Source organism: Podospora pseudocomata, chromosome 6, assembly GCF_035222375.1.
Source record: "Podospora pseudocomata strain CBS 415.72m chromosome 6, whole genome shotgun sequence".
Taxonomy (NCBI): Eukaryota; Fungi; Ascomycota; class Sordariomycetes; order Sordariales; family Podosporaceae; genus Podospora; species Podospora pseudocomata.
The window spans coordinates 1,743,385-1,770,493 of record NC_085890.1 but is presented as its reverse complement, the minus strand read 5'-3'; the positions used below and the strand labels follow the sequence as shown (position 1 = coordinate 1,770,493).

General features: G+C 52.0%; 8 protein-coding genes across 8 annotated transcripts; 4 read left to right on the top strand and 4 right to left on the bottom strand.

Moving 5' to 3' along the window:
• Nucleotides 1-994: 994 nt before the first annotated feature.
• On the top strand, nt 995-1,257 carry QC762_0094520 (uncharacterized protein; the record flags this gene model as incomplete). Its single annotated transcript, XM_062884096.1, has 2 exons — nt 995-1,125; nt 1,200-1,257. The coding sequence occupies 2 exons, from the start codon at nt 995-997 to the stop codon at nt 1,255-1,257; spliced, it is 189 nt and encodes a 62-aa protein (XP_062740587.1).
• Nucleotides 1,258-1,856: 599 nt separating this feature from the next.
• Nucleotides 1,857-3,065, top strand: QC762_602010 (uncharacterized protein; the record flags this gene model as incomplete). The annotated part of the gene is made up of 2 exons (XM_062891899.1): nt 1,857-2,306; nt 2,370-3,065. The coding sequence occupies 2 exons, from the start codon at nt 1,857-1,859 to the stop codon at nt 2,742-2,744; spliced, it is 825 nt and encodes a 274-aa protein (XP_062740586.1). The 3' UTR covers nt 2,745-3,065.
• Nucleotides 3,066-4,288: 1,223 nt separating this feature from the next.
• Nucleotides 4,289-5,801, bottom strand: ASB6 (Ankyrin repeat and SOCS box protein 6; the record flags this gene model as incomplete). The annotated part of the gene is made up of 3 exons (XM_062884095.1): nt 4,289-4,888; nt 5,025-5,218; nt 5,369-5,801. 3 exons carry the CDS (start codon nt 5,799-5,801, stop codon nt 4,289-4,291), a joined length of 1,227 nt encoding a protein of 408 aa, XP_062740585.1.
• A 4,946-nt stretch (nt 5,802-10,747) lies between these two features.
• QC762_602057 (uncharacterized protein) lies at nt 10,748-12,240 on the bottom strand (the record flags this gene model as incomplete). The annotated part of the gene is made up of 2 exons (XM_062891900.1): nt 10,748-11,894; nt 11,954-12,240. The coding sequence occupies 2 exons, from the start codon at nt 12,238-12,240 to the stop codon at nt 11,045-11,047; spliced, it is 1,137 nt and encodes a 378-aa protein (XP_062740584.1). The 3' UTR covers nt 10,748-11,044.
• A 293-nt stretch (nt 12,241-12,533) lies between these two features.
• GEA2 (GDP/GTP exchange factor for ARF) lies at nt 12,534-16,566 on the bottom strand (the record flags this gene model as incomplete). Its single annotated transcript, XM_062891901.1, has 3 exons — nt 12,534-12,791; nt 12,847-14,370; nt 14,431-16,566. 3 exons carry the CDS (start codon nt 16,564-16,566, stop codon nt 12,534-12,536), a joined length of 3,918 nt encoding a protein of 1,305 aa, XP_062740583.1.
• A 57-nt stretch (nt 16,567-16,623) lies between these two features.
• On the bottom strand, nt 16,624-22,090 carry ANP1 (Mannan polymerase II complex anp1 subunit). Its single transcript, XM_062891902.1, has 7 exons — nt 21,866-22,090; nt 21,627-21,695; nt 20,136-21,449; nt 19,375-20,054; nt 18,987-19,306; nt 18,839-18,934; nt 16,624-18,780 (listed from the first exon to the last, which is right to left on the bottom strand). Exons 3-7 carry the CDS (start codon nt 20,240-20,242, stop codon nt 18,523-18,525), a joined length of 1,461 nt encoding a protein of 486 aa, XP_062740582.1. The 5' UTR covers nt 20,243-21,449; nt 21,627-21,695; nt 21,866-22,090; the 3' UTR covers nt 16,624-18,522.
• Nucleotides 22,091-22,257: 167 nt separating this feature from the next.
• MTR3 (3'-5'-exoribonuclease) lies at nt 22,258-23,395 on the top strand (the record flags this gene model as incomplete). Its single annotated transcript, XM_062891903.1, has 2 exons — nt 22,258-22,608; nt 22,665-23,395. The coding sequence occupies exons 1-2, from the start codon at nt 22,476-22,478 to the stop codon at nt 23,393-23,395; spliced, it is 864 nt and encodes a 287-aa protein (XP_062740581.1). The 5' UTR covers nt 22,258-22,475.
• Nucleotides 23,396-24,662: 1,267 nt separating this feature from the next.
• Nucleotides 24,663-26,888, top strand: YND1 (Golgi apyrase; the record flags this gene model as incomplete). The annotated part of the gene is made up of 1 exon (XM_062891904.1): nt 24,663-26,888. The coding sequence occupies one exon, from the start codon at nt 24,663-24,665 to the stop codon at nt 26,886-26,888; it is 2,226 nt and encodes a 741-aa protein (XP_062740580.1).
• Nucleotides 26,889-27,109: the final 221 nt, after the last annotated feature.

The window sequence follows — 27,109 nt, the reverse complement described above, 5'->3', positions numbered from 1 at the left end:
GCGATACGATACTTTGACCCGTCCCGGTCAATACGTCGACACCCTCAGGGGCAGAGACCATCGGGCCCCCTTCTGAGTGAACGGTGAAACTACCAGACAATATCCTGTTTTGAGAAGCTCAAGGGGAAGCCCTCTGTTATTTCATCGCTGCTCAAATATCTTCTATGGCTGCCACGCCATGGATGGTGTTTCCGCTCTGGATCTCCGGCATGGCCTGGTGCTCACATGCTGAGAAACTTGCGAATAACCATCCATGCGTTTTAGCGCTTCCAGCAGCATACCAATACCTAAGTTTTATGTGATGATGGAATGTTTCTTCAGGTTTATTTTCTCGATAGCGGTGCTGATGCGATTGGCAGGTGGTGGTTTCTTGAGCCCTTGTGAAAGGGGTTCGCCGCGTTTGATCGACAGTAAGGCTGCGAGATCGAACAAACGTTTCAGCAGATCCTCGGATTTCTCACCCTTGTTTTTTTTTGCTCGAAACTAGAAGCAAAAGAACAAAAGAATAATCATGCGTGCACAGCCACTCCCAAAAAAATCCCCTTGTGGGGAAAGAGAAGAGTTCGTGAAACTGATTTTGAGCAGCCAATTATCGAGGCTCCGCCTGCGACTGATGACCTCAACAGCGCTTTTTTGTCTTACTTCTATGTCCCAAAAATGAACTGATGATGAGGATAGTCTTCAAAGAATGAGATTCTGTCGCGCAAAAAGGCTTTTTAAGAGCACAGCAAGCCAAAAGGACAACTCACCGAGTCCTCGAACTGCTTTTTTGCATCGCTTTCAAGACTTTGCTGGGGTGCAATAAGTCTTGCAGCCCTATTGGTCGAACACGATGAAACCTGCCATCAGGGTGACAGCTCTCGGGGATTTCATCGCCAAGATGTCTAACCGGGTTACTGTATCTGGTGCACAGATGTTTCGTCTTGCAACTACAACTCTGGGCAGCCATCACGAGTTCTTACTGGCTTACGGGACATCTCGGTGACGGTGATGGATGGTTTGCCAACCTGTCAAGGCTTATTTGTCCAACCGAACAGTCAAAGCGAGTAGTGTGGCATCCGGAGCCAAGACGGATCTCGGGTCTGCCATCAGGGACCACGACAGGAAGACTCTGTTTGTAGATCTGTAAGTTGAATGCATGCATTGGCAAACAGGCTAGGTGATCTCTCCTGCTAACACTATCGTGATCCCCAGATCAGCTTCATGGCTATTGTGGATCACCCAGGAAATGAAGTTCAGCGTACTTACAACTTCTAGCTGGCTGGCTGCTAAAGTCAGCAGTTCTTCAAGCTTCACCGGTCTTCCTGGATGACAGCACGGCGAGAGATGCACTAGTACTGACTGTTTGGTATCTGCTGCGGAGGGGAAGGAGGCCGTCGACAAGACCCCTCGAAACTCTGGCGCTCAGCACTGCCTCACGATAAAGCTCCTGGGCAAGTGTTTTGGAGTCGACGCAACTTGCCCGAAGCGGTTGTTGCTGCGTGCCTGAGCGATTTCTCGTCACTTGAGGGGTAAGTTTCGACAACATCGGATGAAAACAGACAGAGAGAATGTGCTGGCAAACTCGGGTGTCGGCTCACAAGGGCGGCAGTCGACCTTGATGTGGTGGACTCATGATCACAACGATATGGACGAGAGGGCTGAGAGAATTGTCTATAAGAAGCCATCACCATCCCTCTCTCATCAGCCAGTTCTACATCTTCATCCTCACCTTCACCCTCAAGCGTCCAGGAGACCAACTCAGCACCTTCTTCTAGTCACATCTATCTTTTCCAACTTCCCGCCGGCAGGGTCCCCTTTACAACCTCTATCACTTTATTCACTTCTTCAAAAAACACCAACCTCACATCCTCATCATGTCTCCCTCTCTCACCACCCTTCTCACCCTCCTCCTCCCGGTCCTCCCCCTCGTCACCGCCCATGGCGCTATCGTCCAAGCAACCGGCAACGCAGGCGGCTCCGGCATGGCCCTCGGCATCGACACCACCACTCCCCGTGACGGCACCCGCCGCCGTCCCTTCCAACAGGACTCCACCCGCTTCCGTGGCTCGTCTGCTCAAACCTTTGGCGAGACGATCGGTGCCGGCGATAACCAGCTTGAAGCCGGCACGAGGGCTATTCTCGCTGAGACGGGAGACCAGCTTCCCCAGGTCACCCCAGGAGGTGAGGTCTCGATGATGCTTCACCAGGTCAACGCCGATGGCGGTGGTCCCTACCAGTGCATGATCAATGCCGATGCCACAGGCCAACAATGGTCCAACATCCAAGTCACACAAAATGTCCCAGGGCGCAACTCTCGCAATCGGGTAAGTCTCTCCAGCGATCTCAGACTATATCACGAGGATCATGACTGACAATGAGGATTACAGCAAGGACAAACTACCGCTTTCCCCCTGACGGCTAGCATCCCCGCTAACCAGCAGTGCACGGGGACTGTCGCTGGTCAGGAGAATGTCTGCCTTGTGAGATGCCAGAACAGCGCCAGAGCTGGACCGTTCGGGGGTGTTGTGCCGGTGCAGATGGCTGGCGCAGCTGGTAACAACAATGCTGACAACAATGTGGAGGTTGGCAATGGAAACAACGGCACTGACACTGGAGCTGCGAACGCCAGACGCCTCCTCGCTCGCAGCGTGAAGGCGTCAGAGATGAAGCTGCAGGCGCTCATCCAGAGGGCGGTCGAGCTTGATGGTGATTTGAGGGATCCCGATGTGCTGGCTGAGTTCTTGGAGGACTTTGAGGCTTAAGCAAGGCTGTGTGGATATGGAGCTCCGGGGTGGAAAGAGCTGACGACACGAAACCGACATGAACAAACAGGTGACTGGATGGCAGGCCACCAAGGCACAACATTCATTTTTCCTATGTCATTTCCTGATGGTCGAGAAACATTTCTCCTTGTCTTGTTGGCACAGGTGGCCAATGCCACACTCATTGATACCCAAGTAACTGGTCATTTGTTTAGAGCAGAGAGTCTGTCTCTTATGTATATGTGTATATAGCTTGCATTTTGTTCCTGTACTTCTAGTCTTCTCATTTCAAGTCGAATAGAAGTCACTCCTTTCAAACAGGCTGCTATCCTCAACTTACTTCTTTGTGCTTTTGTTTTCAACAGGAGAAGGGTGGTGACAGCTCACGGACAAAAAGGGGGTTGGTGCCAAGTCTTGAGAATGGAGCCAAAAACATACAACACCAGGGATTCCCCAGTGGTCACCCACCTGAGTACTGATCTGGCGATTAGCAGCTTATCTAAGGGAGAGCGGACGGGATCCCGAGCTTTCTGCAATCTATGGTCGTATGTGATAAATTCTGTTCGTTTTGTGACCTATAACCGATGTTGAAACAAATTCACGCTCGGCTCTCACCGGGCATAAGCTTTGTTTCGACGTCAGCGGCGCCGAGTCTGATCAAAGTTCTGGCGCAGAGAGTTCATCATAAAAAGCTCGTGGCAAAGGAGATGGGTTTGTTTCCTTGTATAAAACCAAAACCAGCTACTCTACCTTTTCTTAAGCCGTCACAAAGACCTCATCATCCGAGTCACTTGAGCTTAATCCCTCTATTTCCTCCCCAGGCTTGCTGTACAATTTCTCCACATCCTTCGATGGACTGATACTTGTAGACTTGACCAACAACGCTTCAAAACACTCGACCAACTCCCTCGTCAAGTCCCCCCTTTCCATCAACCTCTCCAGCGCAGTCATCCCCTGCCCGTCGACCCTACTTCCTAGTCTAACACCATTTTCCCCTGGAGGTTGCTCCCCAAAGCTCAACAGCAACCTCTTCATTGTCTGAACCCCCGCATATCTCGCAGCGGTGTGTAGTACCGTACTCCCATTATCATTGTGAACATCAAGCCTCGCTCTCCCTTTGTGCTTATCGACCAACACCCCCACAATATCCGTCTGGTCCCCCCACACCGCCAGCCCAACTGCCGTCTCACGACCCTTATTCTTGACCTCCACGTTCACCCCGTATGCTATCAACGCCTCAACAACCTCCACATCTCCCGCCATGACTGCCGCCATAAGAGGCGTCACTCCCCACTCGTTTGCCATGTCCAGCCACGCCCCCACATATAGGAGGTACTCTACATTGGCCAAGCGGGCGCAGCTACACGCACAATGCAGCGGCGTCTCACCATAATCGTCGACTTTGTTGACGTCCGCACCACCCCGCACCAGGGCCCGAGTACAAACATCCGATACCGTCATATCTGCGTAATGCAGCGGGGAGCGGCCACCACCATCGTGCAAGTCGGGATCGGCGCCAGCTGCGAGGATTTCAGTCACGGCTTTCAGATCGCCGCGCCAGGCGGCCATGAGGACAGCGGTACGCCATGACAGTCGCGGGCGTTGAGGGCGTCGGGTGAGCAGGTAGCGAGCAGTGCTGGGAGGTTGGTGTAGGCAAGGCCGAGGACGGTCTTGTGCAGGAGTGAAAACTGGCGCCGGTCGAGGTCCAACGGGGCCGGGAATGTGGACTCGATGAGGTGTTTCCGTGCGTTGTTGGCTGGGGATGGACACTCGATGGAAAGATTCCTGGCCATGTTGGCGGCCGAGTCGGTGAGCTTGGTGCTGTTTTCAGCGTGGGGGTCGGCGCCCCAGGAGAGGAGGAGCTGGCAAATCTCGTATTGGTTGCAGTTGAGGGCGAAAAGGAGGGCGTCAAGGGTCCCGTACAGAGACTCGATCATGTCTGCGGGAGAAGCTTGGCCTTTGAGGAGCAGGGTTTGCAGACCAGAGCAGTTGCCCGTTTGGATGTAGCGGAAGATGTCCGAGTCGGGGGGGACAATGCGTGCGACTGTCAGCGAGACGGATATGGAGGGTCCGTTGATGAGGGTGAGTATGATCGCGCGGGAGGCGATCCAGTGTGGGAGGTGAAATGCGCCGTTAATCATGGGCTGTCATCTGCGTTTGCAAGACGAGACGTCGCAGTCCTTGTGTTGGAAAGGGAATCCATGAGATCGCATGGCTACTGTGCCACCGAGATTCTTCCATGTCGTGAACAGGAGTGTCCATGTGCTGTGGCAGGCACACTTGCATGGGCCGCACATGAAAGTCGATGGGATAGGCCCAGGAGGAGGATTCTGATGATTCCCCTTTATCATTCCCTCTGCTATTGTCTGGGTTTCCTCTGTCTTGGCCAGTGGTAACTCGTTTGGCTTGGATGCGGTGGTAACTACCCCTAGAGCCCCTGACGCGTAGTTTTCGCTCTCTGCGGTATGTAGTATCTGTGTAAGAAGCTTCTCCTGTCGAGATAGATGAGTCTGGACTGTTTTACACAGCTCAGCCTGGGATAATCTGCGTACACGTCAGTCCATTGCCAGTTTATGAAGAGGCCCATGCCATGGTTACTTACGAAGACATAACTGCCAGCTCACCAACGATCAGAAAGCGGACATTCCGAAGCTTGTCTTGCATCTCATGCACCTTTGTCTTTTTCCGAACCCATCCCAGCCTCACAACAGACCTCTCCATTCCTGCCCTTTCATCTCCCCCCTCAGCATCTTGCTTGGGCGATTTGAGAAGATACTTGTCCACCAGCAGCTCCATGGAGTCAAGGAGATAAGAATATTGATGAAGCAGGCTCCGTAATGCCTCAAAATTGATGGGTCTGGCACCTTGGGCAGCCGCAATGACGGTAGATTGGAGAGAGGTGAAGGATGTCCTGGCTTCCGAGATCTCTCGAAGAAGAAGCTCGACTTCTGCGGGTGCTTTATTGAGTTCCTGAGCCTTGCGGACAAGCTTTCGTAGCTTTTCACCACCCTGGATAATGGCGATAGCGCTGGCCACAAGACTCAGCGGGTTAGCCATGTTCGAGGACGCGTGTAGGGTGTGTGATGGGTAATGCGCACGTCTGAGTATATTGTTGCTATTTCTCGCAGGCTACCTAGAACAATAATGCTCTCAGATCGACAACATCGTCAGCCACTCGAGGAGATAAGGACCTGAAAGGAGGGTCTATAGCAAAGCGTCAGGTTGATGATAAACTTGCAGCTCACCGAACGCCTCTTCTGCTGCCAAGGGGGCTCAAGCGGCCTCCTGTTGAGAAGGCTACCAGTAACTGGCTCTACTGGCTCCTAGCCACCCCCTCCAACCCAACCCCAAGACGCAGTTGCAGCTAGAGGCGTGCAGTCAACAATTAACATGTCGTCCGAGCAACTCGCGCTGAGAATATTTGAGTCACCAACAATAGTTAGATACAAGAGAAAAGTAGGTTACACAGAACACTGATTTTTTTGGGCCTCCAGCAAAACATCGCATCGCGATAGACGGTGTTACCTTTACGCAACCGGACAAACCTTGCGCCTCTGCCAAAACTCGATATTTCAAGAGATATCTACCTAGGAATTTTGGAGGCTTTTGCCCAGAACCTAATCAATGCTTCGGCGACCATGGCGCTTCTTGTAATTGGAATCTCGTAACCCCCTTCCAGCAGCACCACCGTGAACGTTAGGACATTGTGTGGATGAGAGAAATGGCATTGTCAAATGCACCTGCACCGGTAGCATCACCTGTGAAGTGTGTAACAATCGGGCTGACTAGAGTAATCGCCGAGAGAGCCTTTCTCACGGGCCATGATAAGACGCGTGTGCGGGAGGATGTCGGCCGAATAGGTAGGGCAGCCTCCCCCTCCGATTAATATGCCGGCGGTGAACCAAACCTGCAGGAGCAAACAGGGCAAGGGTCCGGGTGCGTGCGGGAAGTACTGCGCAAATGAGAGGGCAAGGCCACCACCAAGAGAGCATCCGAAGAGGTGGAGAACCCAGCGGGTTTGGTCCAGGGAAGAGAGGATGAAGCGAGCCACATAGAGCATTTGCGATATATACAGACGGGTGTCATGCGCCACCGTGCCTTTTGGTGTGTTGGGCCATCCCCTACCGAAGAGATCTATCTGCACAGATAAAGTCAGGAGAATGCTAAAAACGGGGGTAGGTGAATGATTTACCAAATGTCATTACACGACATCCACATGCCACTAGGGATGCGCACAATGAGCCAAGCACCATGGCTGGGCTACCGCCACGTTGACTTTGTCCCATGAGGTAGTTGAAATGAGATTCGATACCAGATAAGTCTCTGTGTCAGGTTGTCGTGCGGATTGTTGTCAAGCCCTGTATTGTTGATGAAGAATGAGAATCCCCCACCTGCAGGTTGACTTGAGGCAATCTCGCCCCAAGTCTGCCAGCTCAGCCTTATGAGTTGATGCGTCTGAATACCAGATATTAAAATTTAATGATAACGCTTTATAGTTTGTATATCTGCATAAGAAATAGGTGGTCAGAAGTATTATCTGTTTCTTCGCAACATGCGTTGTTGATGCAGATGCTACAGTTTTACGAGATACCCAAGTTTTATACTCGTCAGACCGTATATATGCGTATTGCAACTATTACCAGACAAAATGTGATCAAAGGAGTGATGCCAGGCTGTACAACACATAATTAAATTATCTCGCAGCAGATAAGCCAGTCCAAAGAGTCAGTGAGTAGGTAGCTGAGACAAGGAACAGTTACTGGCTGGATTATACTCATTCGTGTGGTTTCCTGATATAGGTTGTTACAAATAAAGACCTGATTGTACTAAGCATATCTGAGAACTAGACGATGAGGATCATAGTCTATAGAATAGTTTTATTGCATTTGCATAAACAATTAAATAGCTGTGCTGCGATGTGCTGTACAGTGCTTTGCGGCAGTGGAAGGTACCTGGGAGTATACCCAGCTGTGGAATCGCACCCTTCATCAGTATAGTCATTATACTATGCTTGATGTACCTAGGTGGTGGACAAGGTGTCCGTTGTACCCGCTGTGGAGTTTTAAAGGGTCTTGTTTACTTACCCCTTAATTACCCCTAGCAACAGAACCCTTGCATACTTTTATCACGCTCATCAATGCAAACACCATGGACACAGTTGTGTTCATGAAAAAATAATTGAAACTCAATGGGGGATATAATGTTTGTGACCTCATGCTATTAAAACATACACGTGTGCCTGCCTTTAAAGTTCAAAGAAGGATTGTCCCTATCTCCATGCGCCCGGATCCTTCTTTCAACCATCGGTACTTTCTCTGTGCACAAAAAACAGCCGCACCTGTTTGAGAATCGCGCTGTTACCCTTCCTCTATGCGGTCTTTTCCACAATCAACAGACCAACGAGTAACGCCCTTACACAGGAGGAATGTCCAACACATGATGAAGGTGATGCTGAGTTTGGAAGCAATCCTCATGTCGCACCGGTGGCTTCATCAAAAACAAAAAATGAAAATGAAGAAAAGCTCCGGGGTTTACCTACCCTAGCAAACCTTTTAAGAACCCGTTGTTGCTGTTGCTGCTGCTGCCACCTTGAACAACCTATCCTCCTTCCTTGGCCTTGGAATCCCCTCGACGCTAAGGCACGATAGCAAAGCAGAGCTTTGGGTCTGAGTTGTACTTTGAATTAAAACGCAAGAGCATATCACTCGTCAAGTGTCTACCCAAGAAATGAGACTTGGTCCGTCATTTCCTTCGTTCATAAACGTGGGCTCCCCCTCATGTCACAAGGCAACTGTCCTTTCGATGGCCGACGGGTTCCAAATCATGAAGCCATGTCCCAATACTTGCTGTACCTAGTGTCTTCCTGCCCAAGTCTCAACTCGAGTGCATATGTGCTATCCTTCCCTGAAATACCGTTACCAACTTGGACAGAATGATGCCACCCCTGGTTGTGTAAACCTTCTCTGACAATGCTGTCCTCCGGCTCCTGTCGCAACCCTTACAGTTGGTGGTAACGTCCCCATGAAGCCATTCCGCTTACGGGTTTCAACATGGCCGGCCATATGTCAACAAATGCAAGTGCCAGCACCGGAACGAACTCTCCCTATCCTGCACCTTGACCTCCCAAGCTCTTCCCACAATTGTCTTGAATAGCCTCATGGAACGATGCCATCACGATTGCTCCACAGGACCAGCAAGCTGATGACCTGATTCAGTAACAACCTGCCTCACATGTTGAGAACCATCAGAAAAGGGGAAGTCAGTGCCGAGCAATGGAGCGCACCATAAAACTCTCCCAATCTTCCCAGGATTCTCCCCTTCGTCTTCTCTTCTCTTCACCTTGCACCACCGCTTCTTGACTTTATCATCCTTCTCCCTATATCATGATGTCTGTCCACAGTCAGCTTTCAGTCTTCTTCCTTGGATTCTCGACCCTCGCCTCCTCAAAACTCATCCACCTCCATCGACCTGTCACTTGACATCACGGCAGACTTGACAGCCTCATCAGACGGCATCAACAGGTTCGCAGGCCTCGTGACGACCTCCCCTGCCAGTCAACTTATTATTGGTCACTGAGACATTAAAGGATCGTATTATATAGTAATTGGCTACTGTTCTTATGAGCTTCTTGTTTTTTTAGTTCGGTCAACAGCCTCAGAGGCTCGCTCGACTTGTTCCACCATGATCTCGACGACATGTTTCGACGCCAGCCAGCTCTTCATCATCGGCCAGGTTCCTTGCTTGAGGTGGTTGCTCCTTATTTTGACAAGATTGTGTTTCCGAAGGCCGGTGGCCTAGCGATGATATCGTTACTTTTGCTTTAGAAGAAGCGGAATAAAGGACCTCACGGAGCCATTGACTACCACTCTCACAAGTCCTCTCCCCCGGGTTCAATCGATAGCCTCAGGGGCACGGCATATCTCGACGCTAACCGGCTCCTCATCATTGGCCGGTTTCTCTTGAGGTGGGTGTTCCTTGTGCTGAAAAGTCTGTTGTTTTCTGAGTGTTGTTGAGCGGTGATGATATTTCTTAGCGGATGCTTAGGGACCCCCACGTAGCCGCTGGCTACCACTCTCACAGGTTTCTTGCCCCGGGTTCGATCAATAGCCTCAGAGGCACGGCTTGTCTTGACCTGATCTGCGTGTTGATACCGGCCAGGTCTTCATCATTGGCCAGATTCTTTGTTTGAGGTGGGTGCTCCTTTTTGTTGAGATTCCTTTTCTGAAGGCCAATTTGGCCTAGCGATGATATTTTGTTCAGCCAACAACAAAGGACCCCATGTAGCCATTAGCTACCACTATCACAGGTCATTTCCCCGGTCCGTCTGATCAACCTCAGTGGCGAGCAGCGATGCCGACGACGTGTCTTATGGCTCGGCTTCATCATTGGTTTTCAATCGTGTACACAAGCGAGAGGGGTGGATGGGTTTGGTCAACCTCGGAGGCTCGGTGGCTCAAGTGCCATGTTGACGACTTTTCACGGCTGGCCGGCTTCGTCATTGGCTTGGCCTCAGCTACTCCAGTGACTCGACTTGTACCTTGGCACTGTGGCGGTTGGGTTGTCGAGGGCTTTGCATCATTGACTTTCATGGTTCGTGGGTGGTTGGATGACAACGGTTTGCTCATTTGAGCTTGCGGGTTGTGTAAGGATTTGTGGGATTGGATTTATGGGACGATGGGACGCAACGCAGGTGTGGACAAAGTGATGAATATTGTGATGGTATGGAAAAGGAAGGAAAAGGCAAGTAGCCCAGGCTGGAAGATCAAGAGGACCGGGGAGCAAGGCAGTAGGGTGGTCAGTGCCCACGTCCCACGGGATTTGAGAGAAAGGGATTGAATCTGAAGGCGATGAACGAGTTTGACGCGTGAGAACTTTTAGCTATGGCTGACGAGACGGCAGTGATGCGAGGGTGGTGGATGTGATAGTCGTCTGAATTAGAGTGCTATTTGCTGTGTCTGTTCTGTCTGCTGTGTCGAGTGGCCGCTGAGTGTACTGTGATGTTTGCTGTGTCTGTATCTTGATGCGCGTTGCGGGAGGAATTTTGATGACCTTGTCCTGTCGGATTCGGCAAGAGAAAGGAGGAAATTTGTGTGCAGATGGGCTTGACTTTTAACATCTGTGGGAGTCGGACGTGGCCTGAAATAAAGTTTGAAACCCCAGTTTGTGTTCAATCACCCGTGTGGCCTCGTGTTGAAGCCACAATCTTGGCAGGAGTCCACGGTGGCATTTTCCATGTTCCTTGATATCTGCATTAGCTGCATTATCTGAAGGACACGAGTAGCTCTTTTGGGCCCCAGTTATCAATCCTCTGCTTTACTCCATATACCATCATCTGGAGTTTTGCCCCCCGTGCCCCTCATATCCGTTGCCCGTGCTGCCATATATATCATTACATTCTCGTCAATTGGTGGTGACGGGACCTGCGCCTCGACAGTGAAGGTGTCAAGGTCGTCACCGTAAGTTTCCGCCATGTCTTCCACATGCTCCGAATCTCTCGGCGGAGAAAGAAAGCCACTTTCACCGGCACCGATAATCGCCCGTAAGAAGATACTCGCCATCTTCTCGTATCCAGAATCGTTGGGGTGGATCCCATCCGACCTGAAATCATGCCGACCCATCACCTCGAATTCTGCTGCTCCGATGCCGGCCGCCCACATATCTGCGAGTCCAATCTTCTGCGGCCGTTCAGGCTCGCGAACCCAAAGACGATCGGCAACAACCTCTCGGGCCATGGAGGTTACATAGTCCATGTTTTTGTAAATGATTCGATTCCCGGTCGGGATGATGGTGGACAAGATGATGGTTGTGTTGGGCACCTGATCGAAAAGATAGTCTACCATGTCGGCGTATCGCTGGTAGATGCCGCCGATCCAGGGTGATGACCCTGACCCGAATGCTGGCATGGAATAGTTGTATTCTGTCTCGTAAAGATCATTTTGCATGAGGGTGTCGAAGGTGCCGGCGTGGATGAGGATGACGTTGGGCTGGTACTTGACCGAGTGCTTGGATAACCCGTGGATGGTGGCGACTTGGTCCATCTTGTCGCGTGCCTCGACTTGGTTGTTGTTCATGAGGCCGTACTGCTTGCTGCCGACCATGTTAACTTTGTAGCCTGCCTGCCGGAGGGAGTCTCGGAGGTATTTGCGGTATCTGGAGATGAATCAGTTTGAGTGGCTGGTTAGTTATGCAACTCAAGATTGACAGCTTACCCATTGCCATGGCTTGAGCCCTGCCCATAAGTGATGGAATCACCGAGGGCCAGAATGCGAAGTTCAAAGTCTGGAGGGTTGAAGCCACTGATTGTCCCTTCTTTGTCACTGCTTTTTTCCCGAGATGTCTGGGTCTCATCTTTTGGTCCGTCACTGATAACTCTCTGTTCGCCATCTTGACCATTGGAGACAGGCCCAGGAGTCGTCAAGGCGAGCGTCGAGAATATAAGTGTTGCAATGGCAACAAAATGTCTGTGGCTCCGTCGGGAAGCACCGTTGAACTTCATGAATTATCTCAATCACTTGACGAACGTTGGAGATGCTGGAAACTGGGCCTGGTGAAGTAAGGTGTCTTTATCAATGAGCTTGTCCAGCAACCAATCACGCTTGACGTTCCTCCTTAGCTCACGGCACAAGATCCAACACACCTTGGCAGTCATGACCCTTACCATTACCTCCTATTTCTTAAGCAGCCTGCAAAAAAGGCATTCTAAAGTCTATTATGGTATATAACCCCCCCACAACAACAAACACGCTCACTGCTTGGTGTCCGGATCCATCCACATCTAATAGATCAAAATCACGCCGCCGCCCCTTCCACCTTCCCCTCCTCCCCTTGAGGCTGCACCGCCTGCTGCTCCCCCCTAGCCGCCGGCACCACCTCCTCAGGCACATCCAGCGCCAAATCCGCCCTCAACCCCGGCAGAAACCTATCAATCCTCTTCCACGTCTCGTTCCACAGCTCCTCCCTCTCGGGGTTCTTGCTCGGCGGCACCAAGTACCCATTACTCGCCATAATAAGCAACACATTCTTCAAATTCTCCGGAACAGCCTCCTCCTATTTTGTCAATCGTTAGCAAAAGAATCCCCTTTACCTCGACAAGAAAGCTTACCAAACTATCCCCCTGCCCACTATTCATCAACCGGTCCATAATCTCAATAATCCTCACCCACAACCCCAACAGCCCCTCCCACTCGCTCAGCATGACCAAATACTGCAAGAAAACTTTGCTCAGCAAGCTCGCAGCCTGCACCCTCGTCTCGCTCATCCCGTCCCGATCCGAGCTGAAAACCTCCGGCTTCAACAGCCTCAAGATAAGCGGGAACAGCACCTCCCCGAAAATCGCCGTCCACTCATCATGCTCCTCCTGGGACGTCAGATCTGGGCTAAGCAGCGTCCTCTGCAGGCTAGAAAACGCCAAATGTCTAATCTCCCGACAGGGGTTCGTGCACTGCGTTGTTAGGGCCTGGAAAACAGGAAGCCAATACGCCGACCACGCCTCCCTGCTCTCTAGATGACTCTGGGACATGAGACCGGGGATGCGAGATGTGAGCTTGTAGATTCCCTCCAGGGCCCTAACGCCCCTTTCGACAACCTTGTTGTCGCTTGGTTTCTCAAGCTTCTTGGCAATGAATTTGCGGCCCTTGACCTTGCGGTCGTTTTGCTGCTCTGCTACCGCGCCGACGCTCGCCATGCTGGCATATTCGTTGAGCAACGAGAGAGACGCCTCGTAGTTGTCCGCCATGATTGCCGAGGGGTTGCTGTTGATAACACCCGTCTCCAGAATCTCAAAGACGGCCTCTGCTGAGTCTGGGTTGGTGGCGAGGGTCTGGAGGATGACCCAAAAGTCGGGTGAGGTCATCATCTCATTTCGGAGAGGGCATGGCTTTTCGATGCAGAGCTTTAGGCCGCGGAGGACGAGACCAGAAGTCTTTATGAGGGTGTCTTTGGGGAAGCTGGAGACGGTGTGAAGGAGGATGGGAACGCGGACGTAGTCAAACTCGTAGCTTGCTTGGAGGAGGTTGAAGAGGTAGAAGGTGGCTCTCTCGATGAGGACAGGATGGTACCGAGGAACATCTCTCAGGATCTCCTGGATAACTTCCACGACCCGCTTGCCGAGAACCTCGATGGTGGTCTCATCACGAAGGGCGAGGACTGTGCAGAACTCCAAGATGTATACCAACCCCGGGTCGTAGACGGCGGTGGTCTGACGAGGTTTCTGTCCGTTAGTTCCAGACGGTGGGATATTCTCGGCCTTGACAGTGATGACGGTCGACCCATTGTCTTCTGGAATTTGTGCCAGCAAAGAATCTACCAGTGCTTCAAGATTGTGACTTGGTAGGCTCGAGACATTGGCAAACACATCCCCCATGTGACACTGGTTGACGCAGTCGACAGTGCAGAGCGTGCTCTCCAATTCCTCATCTGAAGGTTCAGGCGGGTCATCGGCCGCATAGCTTGAGATATACGAGGTGAATGCCGAGAAGAAGCCTGTCTCGTTCTGCTTGGCACCCCGATCAATGACTTGAGATGGCGGCTGCAGAGGAATAGGCGGCAGCGAGAGCTTATCCTCTTCTGTCGAGAAGAACGGCGGTATAAGCGAGTTGACAAACAGGTTCAGCCATATCCGAATGATCTAAAGACGATATTAGTACCAAACCCATATATGGCCTAGGATGCTCAGGGGCCAACTCACATGCTTCCAACTCTTCTTGATCACCGGCTCACTCCCAGTAACAACCCTAAACAACACCAACGTCGCCAACTGCGGCCTCACATCCCTCCCAAACTTGACCGCCAGCTCACTCACCATAACACTATTCTCCCCAACCTGCACCTCGGTATTAAGCGTCGTATTCGACCCTCCCTCACTGCTCAGAGTCGAGATATAGCCCAACCGATACACAATCTCATCCAGCGCCTCGCTATTCCCGTACTTGGTCGCGATCCTTGCGCACTCATCGAACCCGGTAATCACCCTTGCATAAACCGTATCATCCGTCGCCGACATGAAAACAAAAAACAAACACGACACAATCGCGTTCCACGTCGTGGCAAACATGTCGGCATCATAAATGTTCGTATCGCACAACACCAGCGGCCCGGCCGAGTCAGACTTGAGAAGCAGCTCCTTCCAGGCATAGTCAAACGCATGCTTGTTGTCATGCTCAGAAGGCAGGATGATCTCGTTCGTGCTGATGGCGTGGAAGATGTCATGGATATACTCCGGAGGGAAATCCTTCCCGCCATTGACACCCCGCAAGTTCCTCGCAAAGGCCGCCTCGTTCATGCGAGCTTCTTTCTTGATGGTTGGATTATGCTGGTCCGTATTCAGCATGATGATCGCGTAGGAGAGGACATAGACCGAGTCCTGGTCTGCGATGCCCTCAGGCTCCGACTTGAAGTACTTTTCCGAGAATGAAACAACCACCCTCTCAATCAGAGGCGCTTCGCCAGGCAGGCGGAAAGTTCCCAACATCATGCGCAGCGCCTCGTCTGCTCTCTTTCCAGAGAAGTCAAACTGGTCCATAAACGCATCTAGAATAGCCTCGTTGCCTCTCTTGGTGAGGAACTCGCCAAGCTGCTTCTTGTTGACTCTTGTCGTACCCGACAAGAACTTGGCCACACAGACTGGGTCTTTAGCGTCGGCAATGATCCCCTTTTCCTGGAGATATGCCAAGCCGCCCTTTGGATTTTCGTTGAACTTGTTTGCGCCCTTGATGATGAGCTTTTTCCTTCGCCTCTTTTCTCTGAGTACTTCCGGGTCGGGATAGCCCTCTGTTTCAGGGGTCTGGTCAAGTCTTTCTGCAATGTACTGGATGAAGCGAAGTAGCGCATCCAAACAGAGAGGTGGCACGCTTGTCGTGCTCCAAGTAGCCGAGTCTGGGAGCGCATTTCTTGACAACAGACCGATCATGTCCTCACACAGATCAGCCCTATCCTCATCGCAGTCATAGTTGACAAACAGATCCACCATAAAGGTAGGCATGCGAGCCAGCACTCCAATATTCTCAACCATGGCCTGTCTGGCATCTGGTTTGCGCGCGCCCCCTTCCAGCCCCAACTTTTGGCGGTCCTTGACTGGAACAGGCGTAGAACGGCCACTACCTTGCTGCGATGGTGGTGGTTTGACCAACTTTGGCGACTGTGGGATGCCCGAATAAAGACTGGGGTCAATGCCTGGCTCTCGAGGGATCTCCACCGCTGGATGAAGGCAAGCGACCAAGTAAGACAGGTACAGCTCCTGCTGAAGCTTTAGAACATGTCTGCAGGTTGAAAGAAGGGTGCTGGCCACAATCAACGCTTCCTGCAGCACGGCCATATTATCGGAGCGTACAAGCTGGAAGAGATAGCAGCACAGCTGATCCTCTGCAATCGCCGCAAGCGCTGGGTGCCTGGCAATCGATGGCCCTGCCACCTCAAGCGCCACGTGGATGATCCTGAGAGCCATGACTCTCATTTGATCGGGATGGCGGCGGTCATGAGGGTCCAAGAAGCTAACCAGCACCCTGAAAAGCTCGCGGACCGATGGTAACGAATAAGGCCGTAGGTCAAACGACTCAGAGCTGATTTCCGTGTTAGAACTCGTACTCGGCCTCCCTTGTTCTCCAGCAGCAGCCGTTTCCTCAGTACTGCTCGCCTTTTCCGAACTCGATGAAAGCCTCGGCTCATCAACCGCCGACGTCTCCAACAAAGCCGTCTTCTCAGTCGTCTCACCCCCTTCTCCCTCAACCACCCCATCACCCCCCTCAACCGATACCTCCCCCTCCTCCCCCTTCTCCAAAACCCCCACAGCCTCCTCACTCCCCGTCCCCCCACCCCCAGTCTCCATCTTCACCCCATCATCCCCCCCCATCTTTCCCTCCAGCCCCCCCTCCCCATCCTCCTCCGCTTCAACCTCCAAATGCTTCAAATCCTCAAAAATAATCTGCACCATCCTCACCATACTCGCCTCCGCCGTCCGTCTCAGCACCTCGGAAAACCTCGGCCGGCTGCAAATCGTCAACCCCCTCCCCATCATATCACAAACACTCTCATCACTCAAAATATCCCCCCCCGGCCCACTAAGCATATCCTCCATCAAATGCAAAATCATCAACAGCACCACTTCCTCCTGCGCCGGATCACTAATATCAAACTGACAATGCGTAATCGCCGCGCTCAAGCTCTGCATCGCAAGCGCGAATCTCGGGCTCACCGGCGCGACAAACCCATACGCCAAAAACTTTTGAATAGCCCTCAGCGCCAGCACAGTCACCGGCGCCGCCGTCCCCTTGGTCTGTATAATCTGCAAGAAGGGATACAGCAGCACGAGGGAATCAAACCGGTGAATGTCCTTCACCCCCGCCAGCTCCTGACGAAGCCGTCCGAAACCCGAAATGAGGGGGTTGTCCGCCAATGACTTTCCTTTTTTCCCTCTCAGACCCCATCTGTTTGTTGCCAGCTCGTTCGCGTCTTGCTGTTGCTGCTGCTGGCCAGCGGTGGACTTGCTTCTCGCTCTGGACGAGGGAGACGGCGGGGGGACGAGCTGGATGAGGTTGGGGCTCCCTCCTAGAATGGCCGACACGGACGAGTGCGGGGAGCGGGCGTGCTTCTGGATGGCCGACGTGATTGCTATGCACTCGGATATCACCAGCGAGACTGGGTCGACGGCCACGGAAACAGGGCGAGAGCGGTACTGCATTCGAGAGGAGACGATCGGGCCCCCTCCTCTGGTTGTTGTGACGGTGGTGCTGTTCCGAGGGAGAGGGGTTCCTGGGGCAGAGGGGGCTGTTATGTTGTTGTTGATGTTGACGGTGACCATGTTGGGTGGTGCGGGAAGGGCATCGTTGCCCATGCTGTTGGTTTAGTTTGCGCTTCTAACTTGTCGCCCTCGGTTGTTGGGAGAAAGGAATCGCCCTTCGACGTGGGGTGGTTGGATATATAACTTGTCGGGTTTCGCTCGAGTTCGATCGAGGGGTCGAGTAGTTGGGTTGCGACTTCGAAAGGCAAACAATTGCCCTTGTGACGATATTTGTTCGTGAGAAGAGGACAGACACACTATCAACTTCCCCCCATCTGTTTGTTCCGCCGTGACTGCCAGGCAACTCCCAAAAGAAAAGGTCTATACCCGTTAACCGCGTCAGCAAGAATTATGTCGCGAAGCTGTCTCGGTGAGATGTGTTTGATTCGAAGCGTCAGCGTCGTCACTTGCTGCTGGCTGGCACTCGGAGGGTAGGTTGCGCCTCGTCGTCAACTGTAGGTACAATCCTGGTCCCTGAGGTGGGTGGATAGGACACCTTGAGGCTCAAAGCCGCGAAAGCCAATGAATTGTCAGGTAGCGAAGCCAAGCCCCTTGTTTAGGTGGTCAACTCCAGCGGCCACAATCGGTTAAATAGCGGTCATTGCCCCACAGCTACAGGCAACCACTCAACTGCCACCTGAATAAGCCACCGAGACACATTCATTACAACAGAATAGGGGGACCAAAAAAGAAGTCGATGACATGACCCAGTCAGTTCATTTATCTTTATCATAGGTAGTCTTAAACAAAAAGAAGAAGAAACTTGAAAAACGCCTTTGCCATGAATGCTGGCCTGTTGCAAGAAAGTGACACCTAGTGTACATGATATTATGTCGTTCCTTTTTGTCTTGCCGTGTTCCGTCCCGGTCTGGCTTTGCAAAAACGCCCACCCACCTCCCCCCCCTTCCAGCCTCCAAAGTTCTAAAAGAGCCGGATGAAATAGTAAACAAAAAGTGGAAGAAGAAGAAGAATGGGATAGATACACAGACGTAACCATTATCGTGATCACGTCTTGGCACCCTCCTGCTTCCCCTCAACCTTCTGTTGCCCTTGCGCTGGCGCTTGAGCAGCAGGCTGAGCCTCAGCCTTCTTCTCCGCCTGAGCCTCCTTCTCCTTCTTATCTTGCAACGCGATGTTCTGCAGCTTAGTCTTATCTTGTTCCCACTGACCCGTGGTATCACCAAACTCCTCCTTGATCTTCTTGGACTTCTCTGCCTTTTCCTTTTCTTCGGCTTCCTTCGCTAACCTCTCTTTCTCCATTTGCTGTCATCATACGTTAGCAGATATTCGGTCAACAGAGTCTGTGGAGGGAGTAGCATACCTCCATGTGTTTGATATCGTCAACGCTAGGCTCGTACAAATGCCAGATAGTGTAGTGTGGCAAGCCCACGACCGAGAATTGCATCTTCTTGGCCATCTGCTAGTTGTTAGCTGTGTACCTCAGCAGCCACTCAGAAATTGCGACATACCTTTCCGAAACCTTCAGTCTCGGCATGCTTTTCAAAACTGAAAGCCGGGAAGTGAGCACCATAACGGAAAACTCTCGCCTTGGCCAGAATGCTGACGCCACCAACACCATCGATCTCCATCTCCATATCCGGGTCGCCGTAAGGATCACGCAGGTATGCCAGATGAGGCCGCCATGTCGCGTACTCGGCATAACCCTCCACAATGACAGCGTCTTCGTCAAGAGTGTCGGCAAGAGCAAGGGCGGTTTCCGACTCCTGCCACGAGTTAAGATCATAAGGCTGCTCTCCACCAAGCCAGTCGGGAAGAGGTCTCCAGACATCTAATCACACAAGAACCGTTAGCCAACCACCCCCACAGACATCGACACCCACCACAGAAAATACTCACTAGGAACAATAACATCCTTATTATGCCTCATCAAATCCTCCAAAATCGTAAACGGCGCCGTCTCCACATCCACATCCCTCCAATACACCCAAGAATGATACGGCCTCAGCGCCGCACTCAACAACCAATTCCTCGCCCTTGCCATCAACTTCCGTCTCGGCGCCTGAGCCGCAAACCCATGCCTGCTCTCCACATCCTGATTCACAATCTGTCCAAAATCCTTCTCAATAATCGAAATCTCCCCAAAGTGCTGATTGTCATCCACATCGTTCTGGATCGCCTCCAAGCTCTCCGTCAGCACCTCCAGCGTCCTGTCCTTGGAGTCCGACACCAAAAACGCCAGGTCGATCAGGTTGTGCGGGTACGTAAAGTTCCTCAGGTGTGAAAAGAACATGCCCAGGTGCGACTCGGCGTCGCGCAGGGGCACGCAGAGCAGGATGCGCTCCTCCCTTTCCCACCCCCTGGCGGTGCCCTGGACGTTAGACAGGTCATAGTATCGCACCGTCTCGAGCTGGAAGTCGTCGCTGCTCGACAGCAGGCCGAGCGAGAGGACCGAGAGGACCGAGCCGCCGTTCCAGGTGATCAGGCCGAAGAGGAAAAGGATGGCCGCGACGATGCCGAGCCGTACGAATAAGCGTTTTCGTCTTCGGGATATCGGTGTTGTGCCTCGTGGTGTGAATCTGTTTTCAAATCACAAGTTAGACCAGTCTCCCGAAACCAAGCGCCGCCCTGAGGAGAAAAGAAAAAAGAAGAGAGCGCACCTGTGGGGAGAAATCTCAAATGTGTTCCCTCGCGGATAACCGTTAGAGTACCCGCTTACATGGTGACGGGGGACCACTTTGGACCCCGACGATGTGAAGGGCAGCATTTGTTTTTGTGTGGCGTGCACCGGAGTGGGTGTGAAGGCGTCACTACCAAAAACCGATGGGATAGTTTCCTCGCCCCCTTCCGTTGCGCGCGCAACCTTGGGACGTGGGAAAGCTTAAGCTTGAACCCCTGAGCGTTATCTCTTCGGGGTGACGGGGTGACGGTGAACGGGGGGGAGAGGAGGGGACCGGTCTGGAATTCCGTTGTGGTCGTCGGTCAACGCATGGCTCGCCCGTTGTATGCAACGGATACGAAAAAAATAGACAATGGCGTGGCACGAGGAACAAGACTCGCTGAGGTGGCTTTGTGTTGGCGATGGATGGGTCAGGTTGGCAAAAGGTGTTCGCTCGCATCAGCCTCACGGTGCAGCGGCAACCCGTGGCGTTTCGTTTCTGATTTCGAAAAAGGGAACCCCCGGAGGCCTTGGCAGTGTCCAACTCCTGGCTGGCGCATTTGCTGGGTCCACTGCCTGACTGCCGAAAAGCGGGTACCTATGACCAATGTCGTTTTGCATTTCCGCGCCGCAGATGGGTCACAGAGATTGTCTCGGAAGGTACCGTATATTAAAGTAGCCATCTCATTTACCAGAATCTCGGCCATCTGCAGCTGCTATAGACTGGCAAAAATCCCATATACATCAAATAGACACACATGAACAGAGGACAGAAATGAGGTGGAGGACATAATTGTATTGCAGTCTTCTACTATGTGTCTAAATCCTCTCTTGCAGAAAAAGCCTCGGGCTCCAAGATTGTATCTGGATGATACCTACAACGCATCAACTCAACTCACCTGGTCCGGGTCTACATGGTCGCGCTTGGAAGGGTACGTCTTCTGTCAAGCTGCTGACGGTCAGCAAATAGTCATGGACGAATTGTTTTGGAAAGTTGATGTGTTGGGTCCAGTATCAGGCAAGCCGTTTTTACTCAGCCGTACAGACCGGCCCAAGCTGCCGTACACCATAACGGTGCATGACAGACCCGAACAACGGAAGCCAAATCACATCCCCGAAGGAAAAACACCACAACTGATCATCCCACCCGAAGGCGCTACAGTGCGGATGAATGGCTCGGTCGCACAATATCGTTGAATGGATAGACTATTGTCATCATGATGGACGAAGGGGGCGCGAGTTTGACGATAAAACATACCCAGACAGTCCGGTAGATGAGGTGTGACCACAGTTGTCGACGAGTCAATGTCCCTAACTTTAACAACAGTCAGCAAAAACTGTCGATAATTGGGGAGTGGTGAAATGGAAAGAAAAGAGAGATGGCATCAGAAAAGTTTTGGTTTAGGGTTGTCGCTCATTATAATTCAGAAGCAGAACTGAAAAATATTTTTTTCATCATAAAAGCCGGGGATGAGGAAGAAGCCATTCGTACCTTGACTATGTTACTGTGTTGTCGAAGCGATGGCGGGATGTAGCTATCAGTTAGGTCAAGAAAGAAATCCTGCTACAACTTGTTAGTCAAAGCTGTCAACCAAGGTAGGCTTGTGACGAGTTGAAAAGAGGGTGTCCAGTCAGATGGTAGTGCATGTAGTTCAAAAGCGCTCAGAGAAAATCGCGAGAACTGTGTGTATAAGATCATCATAGGACGGGAAAGGTGAAGAAAAAACGTACTGTATCCAGCGTAGAGCCAGAGCTGGGTTAGTTGTCGGCTCAGCGACCCCTCTGCCTGGCCAAGCCTTTGCAACCACCTCTCCGATCAGGTTCCTAGCGACCAAAGCGAGTCCATAATAAATAGACGCTCCTTCAAGAGAAGCTAAACTTGAAAGGAGAAGGAGGTCGCAAAGGATTGGTTTGTTGGTTGCAAAGTCGGGTGTTGGCCATGAGGAAAGGTTGCAGTGTTATGTGGAAGAGAGGAAACGCAAGTCGCGATAAATTTTTCAGAAGTTTAAACCTTTTCCCAGAGCTGTGGCTTGTGCGTGTGTGGTCCAAGCTTCATAGTGGGGTTCCAGAAGTGGCTTGCTGGAAATCCAAGATGAAGGCGTTGCAGGCAAGCCACAGGCGACCTCAGGCTTTGGTTTGACTTGAACTGAAAATCAACATCACTGACAAAGTCGACAGAAGCTCAGTGATCTTCTACTTTCGAATTCGGAGATCTCATCGCTTGAATCTTCTTCACGGAAACTGCACGACTTTTTTCCACCAGCCTCTCTCCACATATCTCACTTCAAGGAAAAAAGCATTTTCACCTGCTTTCAACTTACCCAGTTGATATCAAACCACAATGGCTGACAGAAGACGTATCAACGGCCCTCCTGGGGCCACAATGGCGCCAGTATTTGAAGATGACGCCGGTCAACCAGAGATCAAGAACGGCAAGGGAAGAGATCGGGCACCAAATGTCATTCGCAAGACGTGTAAGTGGCCTATCCTTCTTCTAATGTACACACTCATCCACTGACACCTCTTTCAGTTCTCAAGACAGGCGTAACTCCATCAGCTTCTGGTTCCGCCTATCTGGAGTTTGAAGGGTCCAGCAAGAGTGGTGTCTCAGGGTTGAAGCTCAGCTGCACAGTCCATGGGCCACGGTCTCTCCCAAGATCAAGCCCATTCTCACCTCACATCGTTTTGTCAGCCCATGTCAAATATGCGCCGTTTGCTACAAAGCAGAGACGGGGCTATCTACGAGACCCCAGTGAGAGAGATCTCGGCACCCATCTCGAAACAGCTCTCCGTGGGGCCATCATTGCAGATCGCTGGCCGAAGAGCGGTGTCGATATTATCATCTCGATCATCGAAGGAGACCAAGACAGAGAGACATCAAGATCTCAAGGAGATGAGACTTGGGACATGATGAACGTGTTGAGTGGGTGCATCACAGTGGCTTCAGCTGCATTGGCAGACGCTGGTATCGATTGTGTGGACACTGTTGCCGGAGGTGTTGCTGCACTCGTTCAAGATGCCGGCGAGGACTCAACGCCTAGGATTGTTGTTGACCCCATTCCGTCGGATCACGAGAAGGTATTGGGGGCTTGCTGCGTAGCCTATCTGCCCACAAGAGACGAGGTCACCAACTTGTGGTTCAAGGGTGATCTGCCAGCCGCCGATGCTGGTCTGTACACGCAGTTGGTGGAGAACGGCCTTCAAGCTTCAAGAACCGCCAACCGGGTGCTTGTTGAGTGCCTGGGTGAAGCTACGAGCTAAGCTTTATCAGCAAGCATATGTCCAACCTTACAATAATAGACATGAGTTCATGGACAAATCCAATGTTGAGACGGGCGCAGTTGTTGTTACTTTCAGCCCTGGACATTAGTGACATGCAGTTAGTCACTGTGTTCACTGTGATCACTGTGGAGGCCAGGGAAGCCAAGGTGAAAATCATGGAAGCGGGGCAATCTGAAGTCTTGTTGTTCCCTCTTATCGCAAGCTGCAAGTCAGCGACGAACTGGTACAGATACGAGAATGCACATGCATCACAACCTGGATATCGAATGTAGCCTTCCGATTTGAGACTGGGATGATCCGGTTTGTGGGATTCTACCGTATTTATGAGCGGGGTGTGATTGCGCGTCGCTAGGAAACCGTCTCAAACTAGCGATGCATTTATTGGTCGCAAACAACTTTTTGTCGCAGGAAAGACGCCCGGTTTCCCAAGCTTTGGCTGTTTTTCGAGAAGCTTCAAACCGTTTTCCGGCCAGATTTGCGGGTTCGGGGCTGTGGGGGCTTCCACAGTGTCCCCGGTGCAACGGACTGTGCCATTCCATAGTAACAAACCTGCCAAACAACGTCTCAATTCCTTCCACGTGGACACTGTGTGGCCGCAACCAAGAATGATTGCTCCTCCTTTTTCGGCGATCCAGGCGCCTCTGCCGAACACCTCCCACGCTCTCCTGACGCTAAACACGCTAGAGCTGCAGCAGTGATTCGTCGCCCCCCTGACGTTATCGTTTCCATGGATGTTTGTGCCTGCGAGTTTTCCAAAGACAGCCGCTCGAGTCCGAAGCGCCAATCGTCGATTGACCAAAGAAAGAAGAGAGAGGCATCGCAACTCAGCCGCCATCCAGGCTGTGTTCTTCCTTCGTTTTTGTCGTAGTAATTCCTCAAACCGACACTCGTTCCCTCAATTCCTCCTTCCTACGGCTGACACCTCTGCGGTCCACGTTACGTTGCCTTTTGCTACCTTCAAATTATTATACGGCCTTTAATTCCATCAACTTGCCTAATTTCCGCTTCATTCGTCATTCGCTTTGCGTGCGCTCGCGATAGATAACCAGGAGGATAACGACTCTCGAGGTCGACCCTATCCGATACCTATTTCCCAAAACAGCAATCAACTGAGTCGATGTGTTTGCGACCAAGGAGCCTGTAGTACCACCCCGACCCAACCCCCACGGCGCAAACGCTGAGCAATCCGATTTTACTCGATCCCGAGAACATCTAAACAACTAAACACCCGAGACTTTCATTCACGATGGGCGGCAAGAAGTGGCGATGGGGTGTTATACTCGACGCCGGATCTTCCGGAACCAGGTTACATATCTACCGATGGAAAGATCCAGAGAAGGCGCTCAAGGGCGCATCAAAACATGATCTCGCCAGTTTGCCAAAATTGATGACAGAAAAGATATGGACGAAAAAGATCAGGCCGGGAATCTCGACATTTGGGGAGAAGGTTGACCAGGTCGGCCCGGATCACCTCCAGTCCCTGATTGACCATGCGCTCGAGATCATCCCCAAGGACAAGATCAGGGACACCCCGATATTCTTAATGGCGACGGCCGGTGTGCGCCTGCTTCCCGCGGTTCAACAATCAGCCTTAACGCGCGAGGTCTGCTACTACCTACGATCAAACACACAATTTTCGTTGCCAGACTGCGACATGCACATTCAAGTTATCAAGGGGGAAACAGAAGGATTGTATGGCTGGATAGCCTCAAACTACCTCCTTGGCGGCTTCGACAACCCCGATAAGCACCAGCATGGAAAAGGTCACCACACATATGGCTTCCTCGACATGGGCGGTGCCTCGGCGCAAATCGCCTTCGCCCCCAACGCCACCGAAGCAGAAAAGCACGCCGACGACCTCAAGCTCTTACGATTACGAACACTCGATGGCTCCCCTGTGGAATACAAAGTATTCACCACGACCTGGCTCGGCTTTGGCGTAAACCAAGCCCGTGAATCCTACGTCGAATCTCTCGAAGATTTGTACCCATCTTCCTCCACCGAACTCCCGGACCCTTGTTTGCCAAAAGGCCTGAGAACCACCCTCGACGGTGTCCCGGTAAAAACCCCCAAGCCGAAAAACACCACCCTCATCGGCACCGGCCACTTTGACGAGTGCCTCAAGAAAACCTACCCCCTCCTCGGCAAAGACAAACCCTGCAGCGACAACCCCTGCCTCATCAACGGGCAGCACGTCCCTGCCATCGACTTTGACGTCAACCACTTCATCGGCGTCTCTGAATACTGGCACACCACCCACGGCGTGTTTGGCGGCAAAGACGACAAGGCCTACGACTTTACCACCTACCAAAAGAGGGTAAAAGACTACTGCAGCCAGGACTGGACGTCCATCTCGAAAGGGTTGAATCCAAAAAAGGAGCACGCCGCCAAGAATGCGCAGGAGGCGTGCTTCAAGGCGAGCTGGTTGATCAATGTGCTGCATGACGGGATTGGGGTGCCAAGGATAGGGATGGAGGATTTACCCCAGGTTAATGTGTCCAAGGGCACGCAGGGGGCGTTGGAACATGCGAAAGAAAAGGGGTTTTTGGAGCCGTTCCAGGCGGTAGATAAGATTGATGGGATTGAGGTTAGTTGGACGTTGGGGAAGATGGTGCTTTACGCTGCTGGGCAGGTGCCGCCGAAGAGTGGGGATGATGGGTACCCTGTGGGATTTGGGAGTAATGTTGTGAGTGGGAAGGCGGTACCGGATGATTTTCAGTTTGCGGGCTCGAGCTGGAGGCCATTGGGCGGTGATAATGGGAAGCATCATAATGGCACGGTGGGGGGGGATGACGATGACTGGGATTTGGACGCGGAGGATATTTTGGATCGGGCGAGGACGAGGGGAGGGCAGATGGGGTTTTGGGTGTTTTTGGGGTTGGTGGGGTTGGTGATGTGGTGGTTTAGGAAACGGGAGAGGAGGATGAGGGTTTACAGCCGGGTGAGGGGCTTGACGAGGCGGAGGAGGAGTCATACCGGAAAGTATGTACCTGGTGGGAATAGGAGTCCGTTGACGAAACTCACTACCAAGCTCTTTGGGGGGAGATCGTCAAGTGGGGGGGGTTATGAGAGGGTGATGGAGGAAGGGGAGCTCGATCGGTTTGAGCTGGGGGATGTTGCGTCTAGCAGCGGCAGTGGGGAGTATTCTGATGAGGACTCGAGCAGTGACCACTCCCGCGGATCGAAAGCCGGATCTCAGTTTGGGAGGAGCTCGGGCCTGGCGACGCCTACTGCTACGAGCGGGGGTGGGCTGGGTGGGGGGTATGGGTTTGAGACTGTGACGACGGTGGGAGGGGGGATGTCGGCGCTGAATAGGAGCGGGTTAGTGGTGAGGACGGATAGTAGGGAGCGGTTGAACCTGCCGTTGAGTGGGGGTGTGGGAGGAGTGACTGGGAGGAGGAGCAGGGCGGGGAGTCCGACTAGGATGAAGAGTCCTTTGGGGGGAGGGATATCACCGCTGGATGACAGGTGATTTGTGTGAAGGGAGAGAGATGTGAAATGGGTATATGTGATATGGACTGGCTTTTTTTTTGTGATGGAACATGGAAGAGATGTAGGAATGATGAATTGCTAGCGACTGGTTATTGGGTGTGGTATCATTTTTAGTATCTGTTTACTTTTCTTGTTCACAAAAAAAGACTTTTTTGTTGTTTGGGATGAGCAAAAACATTTAGCATTTAGGAGTTTAGTATT